Source organism: Haplochromis burtoni, unplaced genomic scaffold (genome assembly GCF_018398535.1).
Source record: "Haplochromis burtoni strain Fernald_Lab_line unplaced genomic scaffold, NCSU_Asbu1 Contig_1601, whole genome shotgun sequence".
Classification (NCBI taxonomy): Eukaryota; Metazoa; Chordata; class Actinopteri; order Cichliformes; family Cichlidae; genus Haplochromis; species Haplochromis burtoni.
The window spans coordinates 19,108-31,161 of NW_024583962.1; the positions used below are offsets into that span (position 1 = coordinate 19,108).

At 41.5% G+C, this 12,054-nt stretch overlaps 1 protein-coding gene and 1 pseudogene across 3 annotated transcripts in view; both read left to right on the forward strand.

The window, feature by feature from the left end:
• Positions 1-3,429, forward strand: part of LOC102295166 — a 22,424-nt gene extending 18,995 nt beyond the window's left edge. The window contains exons 2-4 of one of the 3 annotated variants that reach the window (XM_042217106.1): positions 1,484-1,810; positions 1,922-2,240; positions 2,311-3,429. In XM_042217106.1, the coding sequence (XP_042073040.1) occupies positions 1,484-1,810; positions 1,922-2,240; positions 2,311-2,404 (740 nt within the window). In that variant the 3' untranslated portion in view covers positions 2,405-3,429. The remainder of the gene's footprint in view (positions 1-1,483; positions 1,811-1,921; positions 2,241-2,310) is intronic. The other 2 variants (XM_042217108.1, XM_042217107.1) reach the window with 2 other exon arrangements.
• Positions 3,430-9,161: 5,732 nt separating this feature from the next.
• On the forward strand, positions 9,162-11,754 carry LOC121813381 (annotated as a pseudogene).
• Positions 11,755-12,054: the final 300 nt, after the last annotated feature.

Genomic DNA, 12,054 nt, shown 5'->3' on the forward strand with positions numbered 1-12,054 from the left:
ATGTTTACCTGATGGGTACAATGTTGCTCTTGTGGGGTTTCTGCTGCTCCTGCTGTGATAGTGCTGGAGGGCTGGGCTGTGCTGATCCGAGACTGTAGACATTAAATGCAAAGATTGGTGAAGGTGCTTGGAACCATAAGGAAACAAAATAAACTCGGCTCTGCCTGTGACTCAGTTTGCCTCTCTTACTCTTTCATCTCCTCATCTCATCTATCACTCTCCACTTGATGTCCATCTGACAACAAGGCACAGTTTGCTATTGCATTAATCTATTATTTAATTATCCACACTTCACAAATCTTGCACCTAATCCATAACAAAGTAATGATAGACAATGTTCTAGAACTATTCTTACGAAGCATTTATAGACCGTGTTATATCATGAATAATAATTTTTAAAAATCTATACACATAAAAAAAACACTAATATAATCTGTTTCTTAATGTGTTTTCTTTAACATACGGTGTGTCTTTTTTAATATCATAATCATAATAATCCATAATTATGCTAATATGCGTATCATCATATTGCATATGCAAGTCCCTCAGAAAGGCAGGAAAAGCCCTGTAACTTACTTTAAAACTAAATATGTTCCCTAAAACCGTGGACAGAGCTACAGACCCATGACAGTTGTCTCTTTAACATGTTTTAATACTTTGTATCTTGTCCCATTTAATTTGAACAAGCCTCTTAAAAAGTCGGTGATCACAGTCGGCCTCTCTCGGTTTTTATTACCACTGTTCATTTTAAAGCTCGGTTTTTAAAACCTTATGATGTAACTACAGCCCATGCAGCAGTATAATAATGACTAATAATATATTGGAGTGGGCCTGATACTCATGTCCCATGACAGGCCCATGACAGTGCTGCCATCAAATTGCCTTTCTTTGCTTTGACTCTGTCTCCAACAAGAGGTGAAGCAGATGTTCTTACATTAATGGAATCACTAATAGAACAGATCACCTGAAAATGAGTAATGAATTTGCTGATGTCTTTATTAATGAATTGTACTGATTAGTCTGCATTTCTCTCAGCTGAGCTGTTTCTGAAAGAAGAACTCGTTCATGTCACAGAACAGACGTCTTTATGACATAATGTATCTGGCATGCAGAGAATCATGTTCATTTAGATGTTGCTGACATTTAAAATTCAGTTTTGCTTTTTATTTTGAAACATTTTTATTTTATTTCAATATTTTTTTAGTCTGAATAAATCAAACTTGCTTGATAGGACAGCTCTCAGGTAACAAGATGGCAAATAAGTCTTTGACTCTGAAATAAAACAGCAGAGTTCTTTAAGACAGAGCTCTGCTGCTGATTGGACAGAAACCAAATAAGACAGTTTCTGTTCAGTTGAACATGTTTCAAACTGGAACCAGTCAAACTTGATTTCATTGCAAAGATGCCATTTTCTCCATTCAGACAAAACATGTTCAGAGCTGCTTTTGCTGCACAGCTCATGTTGTGTTGTGACTCCTCTCAGTCCCCCAGGTGGAGGTGGATTCAGGGGAGGCATCTGTCCTGCTGCCCTGCAAAACTACTATAAACCTGCCTAAAGATGCTAAAGTGAAGTGGATGACCAGATTCAACAGGAAGGTCCACGTGTATGAGAACGGATCTGACCAGCTTGAAGATCAGGACAACCATTACAGAGACCGAACACAGATGAATAAAGACCTGCTGAAAACTAGAGACCTCAGTCTGACCCTGAAAGACCCCACAGACTGGGACACAGACATCTACACCTGCACCGTCTGCAACAGGGAGGGGAAAAAAATCCTGATGAAACAAGTGGAGCTAAAAGTCAGAGGTCAGTGCTGCTGCTGGGTGTGAGCTGCAGAAGAAGAAGAGATGATGAGATCTTCATGAACACAAATCTTAGTTTGTGCTTTAACTGTTTATGAAATTTGTTGTCCTTCAGTCTGTCAGGTGGAGGTGGAGGAGGGGGCGGAGTCTGTAGAGCTACCTTTCAAAACCACAAAAGAGCTGCCTGCAGATGCTAAGGTGGTGTGGTGGAACAATGATGACAGGAAGGTCCACGTGTACAAGAACGGCTCTGATCAGCCTGGAGAACAGCACCAGGTTTACAGAGACCGAACAAAGATGAAGAGAAGATCTCTGCTGAAGCCTGGAGACCTCAGTCTGACCCTGAAACAGCCCACAGAGAGAGACAGTGGGAGGTACAGCTGTAGAGTCTACGGGGAGATCAAGAGATACAAAAGAGTGCTGCTCAGAGTCAAACATATGTGTGCGTGTGTGTGCGTGCGTGCGTGCGTGTGTGTGTCTCTGACTGTCTTGTGTCTCCTCTGCAGGGAGAGTTCAGGTCCAGGATCAAACAGGGGACATCAGGAACAGAAGCAGCTCCATTGATCCGACTCCTCTGATGGCTGATCAATCAGTTTGATCTGTGTGTTCTTTGATTATTGATCAGTGATGTCAGAGTGGAGTCAGTGTGATGTTGTTGTTGTGTGTTTGAGACTTTTAGTGTCCATGAAGGTCTCTGCTGCCGTAGATCCTCTGAACTGTGACAGAGGTCTCACTCTGGAGGAAACTCTCAGCACTTTCCAGCAGCTCCTCCATCATGGAGGACGTTCCCTCACTGTAACAGGTGGAGGAGAGAGGAGAGGAAGCACAGGTGGATCCTCTGAGGAAGACATTATTGTTATTACATGAGCGGAAACACAAACATACCATCATAGTAAAAATCCATCTCCATGTGTACGATCTTTGAGGCTCAAATCAGTCCAGTCAGATCCCGTTTTATCTAGGATGTCCCGTAAAATGAGCAACATAGGTTTCTGCAGTACTCTACCTTAAATGTCCCATATAATTACCGTTACCTGGAATGTCATTTTCTGACTAACAGCTGGCACTCTAGCAAATACCAAAACTGATTTGACTGCAGTTACATCAGAGGAGTACTTGTGTGTAGTCACATCTGTCAGTGATGCCCGTCACACACACCAGGTGTGAGGAGTAATACACGATTCTTAAAAATAAGGTGTTGTTTGGTCTGCGTAACATAATATACTGGGTAACTGAGACCTGTACTTACAATATTTTCTTTGACTATTTTTCTTTTTTGCTTATTTTTCAAGGTAATGCACATGTGATTTCTGTCATCATTTACTGTATTTTCTTTATTGATTTAGATGAGCTATTGATTGAACTGAATACCAACATTTTACTGCATTTTGACTTTAAGAATATAATCATACAGTTCAGCTGGCTGTGCATTGTGCTTGTGCCACACCAGTGTCCCTTATTTGATAGTTACAAAGTTGGTGACCCTACCTCTACCAGTGTGATTGTTTATATAAGACCTGCCCCGGCACTATAAATGCAAGCAATTTAATTATAATTATAATCAGGGAGGTGTACTTATCTTATTTTTATAATAATGCCCATTAATGTCCCTGTTCAGTCAAGAGAATAAAAATACCCTCTCTGATCCACTGTGGTTTTTCTTCTGTGGTGTTTCTGGTGGAGCAGCAGCTCCTGACGGTTGAGGATGAGACCAGAGTTCCTACAGCTTCAGGAAAGTTGGATTTAAAACTTTAACATCAGCTGTGTCCTTGTTAGCAGCAAGCTAACATTTGTAGGCTAACGTGCTTGAACCTGCATTCTTATGTATGAAGTTTGAAACACTTCCTACACAACCTACAACACACTGAGTCAGGATAAAGAGATATCCAGGTAACCTCTGCGCACCTCACTTCTTCAGAGGGTACATCGCCATGGTTACAGAGTCTGCAGACCTAACTTGCACTGGAGCAGATTATTTTTGAGAATAGAGTTCAGCGGGAGCATAACTATCACCTGTGGCCAATCAGATCTCTGGAAAACATCATTATTTCTGAAAACCCCCTCAGACCTCAGAATGCTGATGGTCAGAGAGTCTGAAGCTTTCCAAGTGAGCTTCAGCGACAGATTATTACAAACTTTTTTTAACCTGATCAGAAAACAGGGAATCTGTATTTCACTTTACTCTCACAGTATCAGACACCACCACAGCTGAAACAATCAGTCACACACATCTAACCATAAATTTACCGAATTAACAATTATAATCATCTAGTAATAATCATCATTATGCAAATATACTGTTTATAAGATTGGGGAAACCTGCAGTCAGCTGAGACTGAAGAAGTCACCTGGATGAGTGACGAAATGTTTCTCCCACTGAAAACGCTACGTCCAGATGAACAGAATCAACTTTTGGGGATTCCTGTCTGATCGGTTCAATGCAGATATTATACTTTGTTGTAACAGCATCAGTCTTTACATCCAATCTCAGTAGGTGGGGTCATCACCATGGAGACAGACTGGTCATCTTTCTTATGAAGTTTAAAGTCATATCTGAGGTCAAGTCCGGAACTGAAAATACAGTCATGCAGTAATAAGATGATAAACAATTACCAGATATCTCCAGCAGGGGGCGTGCAGAGCTGACAAACTACCACATAGCTTCCTCTCTTCAGTCGTTACACATGAGCTGAGGAACATTTGTGTCTGAGCAGCTTTCATAGTAAATGTAAATATTTTGGCCAGAGTAAAATAATCTGTTTTATCTGAAGTTTATGTCTTTAAGACATCCCTGCAGTTCAAGTCAACTGGTTGATTTGTGTTTTCTGACATCTATCTTTGTAGACAAACATAACACTTATTCCCTCACTCATAGCAGGTGCAATTCTGTCATATGTACTGTATGTAGTTTCATGAGCTCATAGAGTTACTTTCATTTACTTAACAGAGAGAAACTGTGACAGAAATGTCCTGAAACCTGAAAAGATTTTAAATTAAACCTGTTAAACTGCTAAAACTAAACTAAAGAGAAGAAGAAGAAAAACTATCTGGGATCCAATTTAGTTTTTGTTTCATCACTGCTGAGTCTTGTCCTGTGGAGGTGGCTCTTCTATGTTGTGCCATGCGCTTGTGAAGTGGCTGTTTGGTCTCTCCAATGTAGAGGTCTGGGCATTCCTCGCTTTGAGGATGCCAATGTTCACATTTTGGACAGAGAGGACAGATGGTTTGAAAGAGGAGTGAAAGAAGCCATCTATGTCCACTGTGAGCGACCATCTTTGAACAGAGGCGGGGGTTTACGACACCAACTCTCTGCCATCTATAATCCAGTTTTGAGATCCCTTCCCAGACGCCTTAACACCCACTCACATCCTGGGTCATCTGATCTCAGGAATTCGCATGATAAGGTGGGGCCAGGTTTCACAATGAACTCACCTGAAACTCTGGCTGATTGGGACCCACACCCAGTTTCACACCTTGGCTCAGGCGATTAGAGGATCATCAGGGGGTCCTATTGTCCCTCTGTGGGGGGAAACTCCCTCTAGGTTTAAATCTGGGACTCTCCACCATTTGACCTTAGAACTGAAGAAGCTTCTCGGATGAAACGTCTTCAAGCAACTTAAAGAAGTCCAGACGCTTTTCTTTGCAAGCTCCTTTGACTACAATGACCTGGATGACTGAGAACCTTCACTGACACTCTTTGATATGGTCTTTACATGACACAAAACAGACACAAACTGCAAGATGTTCCGTGTGCCCATCTCAGCCTCATCAGCCACAACAGAGTACGCCTTAGCTTCCTTCATCTCTTTAACTATATTTCCAGTTATTTCATGTTATCTGGTTATCATCTCATTTTGTGAAAAATGAGACAGATAGGTCGTATCTGAGACAGGACTGTGATTTTTCAAAAATGGATCAGTTTTTTTCTGCAGCTTCATGCACTCAAGAAAGTGATTATGACTGGTGGATTCCTGCTGATCATGGCCACAGAATGGTATTCCTTGTTTTCCAAGGAAACCTGTTACAGCTAATGTCAGAGATTTACAGTTAACAAACAGTCAGGTGAATAAACAACACCGAGACACTTGTGTAGGTTAACGTGCTGCACGGGTGAAAAGCTCAGAGCAAATCACACCGAACTGCAGTATTCGTTTATTTTTATAGGTTACATCGTCAATATGCAAATATAATCACATTTCCTGTTACGCAGGTCCTGATGCTGTCTGTGTGTAAGCTGTGTGTGTATGTGTGTGTCACAAAGTATGTGTGTTGCAAGTCAATTTCTAAGAATAATATAATGCAAGTCAGCTTCTGCGGATATGTATTTCTGTACTGGTCTCTTGTCAGTGTCACAGGGTCAGCTTCCTGTTTCTACAGAAAACTGTGTCTGGTGAAATATGTATAACATAACTTTTGAAGCATAAGCAAATAAAACAATAAAAACTCCCTAACAGCTAAGATCCAGTGGAGATACTGTCGTCTTGTTTGCTGATCTAAGTTGCTCAACAACATCACCTTGATTTTTTGTGGTTTTAAAGCTGTGCCAGCAGATCATAAAAGACGAATGGCTGGAACTCTTTTCGTGCTCCTTAAAGGCATCTAAAGCCCTCTTCCAGTTGCAGAACCCTGAATGACTGAGGCCATCTTTTTGTATTTTGCTTCTCACAAATGCAACATGAAAAACAGAAAGCAAAGTTCCACACAACAGAATACTCCAACCATTTCAACTTTTAAAACCAACTCTTACTGATTGACCTGCGAACTGGCTCAGTGGCTACTGTGGGAGGACATTTTGTCTTGGATTTAGGAACTCTCCTAAATCATCTCCTGCTGCTCCTTCTAGTAAACCCAGCTGTCCTTAACGATCCACCTGCTGCATCCTGCAGTTGTGTTTTGGCTTTCTCTCACTTTCCTGATTTCCCCTGACCAATCTGAAAGATCACTATTATTTAATGATCCCTCTGTGTTGGTCTTCATGAGTTTGTACCATATTATTTTCTAATTCTACCAAAGTACACTATTTAGATTCAGAACTATATACCTGTATCAACTATATAACTATAACTATGTAACTATTTAGCCTTGTTGTGCAAACAAGCCCGCATAACTTAATAAATATAGAATTTGAAAGTAAAAAATTGTATCTAAAAAGTTCCACTAGGTACTAGACACATGGGTCGTGTCCAAATTCATGGGCTGCATCCTCGGGTTGGGTCGGGTAGGCCGGAAGTAAACGGTCTAACCTTCTGATTAGCGTCACCGCTGTCTCGGTGGAGTTTAATAAACTCGGCCGTCTGCTTCTTGCTATCTAAAATATAACAGGACACTGGCGTAAATTCTCGACTGTCTCATACTTCTGTTTAATCAGTTTTCTGTTTGACGTTTAGTCAGCTGTGTGAAAACCAAGGAGGAACCCACCCGGGGGATTAATAAAGTTTTATTTTATCTAATCTAATAACTTTAATCTCAGCCAAACCGATTTACTCACGAACAAACAAAACACTGAAAAAAGCCCAACAATAACATTTTTAGGTTGTCTAAGTGACTTATATATTACGTTTAACCCGAGCAGCGAAAGTCCGCGGTGATCTGAAAATGATGTGCCGGGAGTTGTGCCGTTCTCGGCCGCATCAGTAACCCTCGAGCTCCCGGCTAGCTATCGAGCTGGTGGGTAGCAGACGCCTCCGAAAACGTCGAAGCACTTTTGCAAATATGGGATATCTTGATAAACCGAGCAGATATTTGATGTTTACACAACTACTTTCTCGCCTGAAAATATGTTAAAAGTTTATTTTGTGACCCAGAAAGATTAGTATGAGTAATTTTAAAACTTAGTAGCGGCCGCCATTGTTGGAAACTGGAGTTTGGCTGGGCCGCGCTATGAATTCTGGGATATGGTAGGCCACGAAGGACACACCCGACCCATCCTTCAAATTCGGGGAAAAGGAGGACGCATTTGTCGGCTGCATTCGGAGGAGTCTACGAATTTGGACAGCCTTCGGCGCGTCGCTGTGACGTAATCGGTCTACAAATGCGGCCTCAGGAGGATGCAGCCCATGAATTTGGACACGACCATGTTCTGATGAGTTTTGGCAAACAACCATTTGACCAACATGTCTGTCTCACCTGCTATTGTTCCATCTCTGTTCTGCTCCTCTCTCTCTCCCTCTTTGTGTTGACAATCAAGCCAAACACCAACATCATCAAATATACAGTTGAAACCAGATATTTATTACTCTTCAGATAAAAACACAAACACTTTTTTAATTGTAACATCAAATCAGACTAAATGTTTATTTTTTTAGATTGATAAATATAAAAAACATATTTGTTAACTTTAAGAGTAAAGAGAGAAACTATCTGTATTTCTTAATTGCAAATGGCACCAAATTGTATTCAAAATTGAGCCACACTTATGGAGCTCCACAGTTCTTTTCCTGGTGTTTTGGTTGACATCTCTTGATTTTCCCATGTCAAAGAAACAGGCTCTGTGTTTTGCCTTATATGCATCCACAGCTGTGCCACCAATTTACTCACATGGACTCTACTAACCTATCAGAAGCTTCTTCAGCTCAGAATGGAATCGTCTGGAGTTTTCTTATTAATTAACAATAAACTTAGTGTACATGTACTCCTAAATTTGATGAAAGTGATTAAAAATAGACAGCTCTCTCTCTTTATTCTGACATTTAACTAATTCAAAAGATATTTCAATATTTATTTATCTAAAACAGAAAAGTTTCACTCTAAACTTGATGTTTAACAGTAAAAAAATGCTCTTGTTTTTCCCTAAAGTGTATGATAATATCTGGTTTCAACTGTGAGTTATTTAGCTGTGGAGGGTAACAACTGGAAATATGAAACACACATGTAAGCTAAGACTCTAAAGAAACAGCATTGTTGTTGTTCGGCTTTTCATTTCGCCATTTGTTGGTTCACTCGAAGAGCGAGTAACGTAAAGTAAAGTGATCAGTTTGACACCAGTCTTTTGTGATACACCGTCATATTTACATTATTTGTACAGTACGGATGATTGGCTTTGGTACCTGGTCAAACTTGAGCTCTCCTCCGGCTGCACTAGAGCAAACTCGCAGCAGCTTCTCCCCCCTCGCTCACGTAAGTGCTGTGCTCAGTCGTGCCTGAGCTCGGATCGTACCAAAATCAGGGGGGGTTACGACTGTGCGCAATGTGCTTCAAATATTGTGTGTAGTTTTTGTTTTATACAGTTGTCATTCAGGCATCTAACTATGAAACAAATTACACTCCAAAAGACCCCGGGCTTCTGAAAAACCCGGGCTTAAGCCCAGGCCACCCCCCGCTCCCCGATGGGGTTTGGAAGTGAATAAGTTCTCCCCTCACGTCACTCAAATGTGACAAACCAGGAAACAGGAAGTTCTTCGTCCTCAGTAAAGAGAGACGCACAGACGATCAGACTGAGCTCAGACCAAACTAGCAGCTTCCTCTGAGTGAGTCCAGCTACAGGAGAGAAAAGTGGAAAACTCCAACACTGCTGCTTCAAGCTGCTGACGCTCCACACACTGAATGTGAGTTTGAGCAAAAACACGACTCAAAGGAAGTTTCAGTGAAGGTGGTAGAGGAGGGAGGGGAGCCAGGACTGACTGTACTTCCTGTCTGCTGTTTTCAGCTTCACTCACAGACTCAATGGCTTCCAGATCAGAGGAGGATCTCTGCTGTCCGGTCTGTCAGGAGGTCTTCAGAGATCCTGTTCTTCTGTCATGTAGCCACAGCTTCTGTAAAGACTGTCTGAAGAGATGGTGGAGAGAGAGACCAACACACGAGTGTCCAGTTTGTAAGAGAAGATCTTCAAAGGATGATCCACCTTTAAACCGAGCTTTAAAGAACCTGTGTGAGTCGTTCTTACAGGAGAGAGATCAGAGAGCTTCAGAGGCTCTCTGCAGTCTGCACTCTGAGAAACTCAAACTCTTCTGTCTGGACCATCAGCAGCCAGTGTGTGTCGTCTGCAGAGACTCAGAAAAACACACCAATCACAGATTCAGACCCATCGATGAAGCTGCACAACAACACAAGAAGGAACTTCAGGAAACTCTGGAGCCCTTAAAGAAGAAGTTAAAGGTTTGTGAAGAAGTTCAAGTGAAGTTTGATCAAACAGCAGAACACATTAAGGTCCAGGCCCGACACACAGAGAGGCAGATTAAGGAGCAGTTTAAGAAGCTTCACCAGTTTCTAGCAGAGGAAGAGGAGGCCAGGCTGGCTGCACTGAGGGAGGAAGAGGAGCAGAAGAGTGGGATGATGAAGGAGAAGATGGAGGCTCTGAGCAGAGAGATAGCAGCTCTTTCAGACACAGTCAGAGCCACAGAGGAGGAGCTGAGAGCTGAAGACGTCTCATTCCTGCACAACTACAAGGCTGCAGTGGAAAGAGTCCAGCGCTGCCCCCTGCTGGATGATCCACAGCTGCCCTCAGGAGCTCTGATAGACCAGGCCAAACACCTGGGCAACCTGACCTTCAACATCTGGAACAACATGAAGGACATGGTCTCCTACACTCCTCTCATCCTGGACCCAAACACTGCTCATCCAAACCTCATCCTGTCTGAAGATCTGACCAGTGTGAGAGAGGAGGAGAGAACAGCAGCTTCCTGATAATCCAGAGAGGATTGATTTTTACTACTCTGTCCTGGGCTCTGAGGGCTTTAACTCAGGGACTCACAGCTGGGATGTTGATGTTGGAGACAGTACATGGTGGAGACTGGGTGTGTTAGCAGAGTCTGTGCAGAGGAAGGGAATCATACAGTCTGAATTATGGACAATATTGTTATATAAGGTAATACTCACATCTTCACCATCAACTTTCACTGCTCTCTCAGTACAGAAGAAGCTCCAGAGGATCAGAGTGAATCTGGACTGGAACAGAGGAAAGCTGTCGTTCTCTGATCCTGATACTAACACACACATACACACCTTCACACACACTTTCACTCACAGGATGTTTCCATACATTTGGGCTGATGAAGTAAAGGTGTGTCCGTTGAAGGTGTCAGTGTCAGTGCAGCAGATGAGTTGAGGATGATGATGTTTCTAATGTTGTTTCCTGTCAGTGAGTTGAAGCTGTTAAACTGCAGCTGTCCTCCTGCTGCCTCCTTAAACATATTGTTGAAACCACAATTCATATTTTGCTTTCATTCACTTCATTCAAGCCAGTACTCGCTATAGGTCATGTTATGTAAATAATCTCCTCACTGAATACAGACTTCAACTGATCCTTGCCTTTTCCCTGTTTTGCCTAGATTCTTGTTTTCTAGTTTTTAAGACTTTGTGTTCGAGGATAAAACCAGGGTTGCTGCAGCTTAAAGGAAAGTTAGATTTACGAATTTTAATGTCAGATTTGTTCTTGTTAGGAACAAGCTAATAGCCAACTTGCTCGAATGTGAGCTGGATTTCTTTTTCCATAACACAAAGTTTGAAACAGTTCATACACAACTATTCCTTGTATTTCATGACATGTCTTCATTGTTGTTTTGAATGTGTTGCTGTATGGAATATGCAGTTTGTATGAGCAAAGTTAATATTGTTAATATATTTTAGTATTTATATTTTTTTGTAAAACTTATTTTGTGTATTTAGTAATTTAATAAGTAAATTCATGGATATGATTGAACTAAATTAATTTTTACTCCATTATTGTCGGATTGGTTAAGTAAAACCATGAATACGTGTGCCTTAAAGGCTTGGTTTATAGTTAAAAACCCAGCATTATGGATTTATGCAAATGAGTACATGTGTTGCTAAAGGGGGGAGTGGGAGAGAAAAAAGTTAGTATAGCAGAGGCAAGATGCTGCAGGAGAGGAGGACAGAGCCACAGTTCTTCTACTGTAGTTTTTTTTTGTTGTTCTTGAGGATAACTTAGTCCTGATTACTCCTATAAGATTTACAAGCTGTGGAATAAATTTTTGTTTATATCTTTTCACATCAGAGTCCTGTGGAAGTTTTTTTTTTTTCTCCCCTCTTCGCATGAACATACACAATTGAAGCGTGGGAAAACTGGTCTCATGGCTATACACAATGGGAATGTAAAACAAGATGATGGTAATAGTTTTGTCCGGGTTCACTTTGCGTTGATCCATTGGTACTGCAGTATCCAGTCCCGAATGAGCAGCCATCAGACTGCTGAACACTTCATAGACACCTCACCTTCACTTACCAGAACTTCAACATTATGCACTCCATACCATGCCATTTCCTTTGTACAATATCCAACTGCTAACCTCT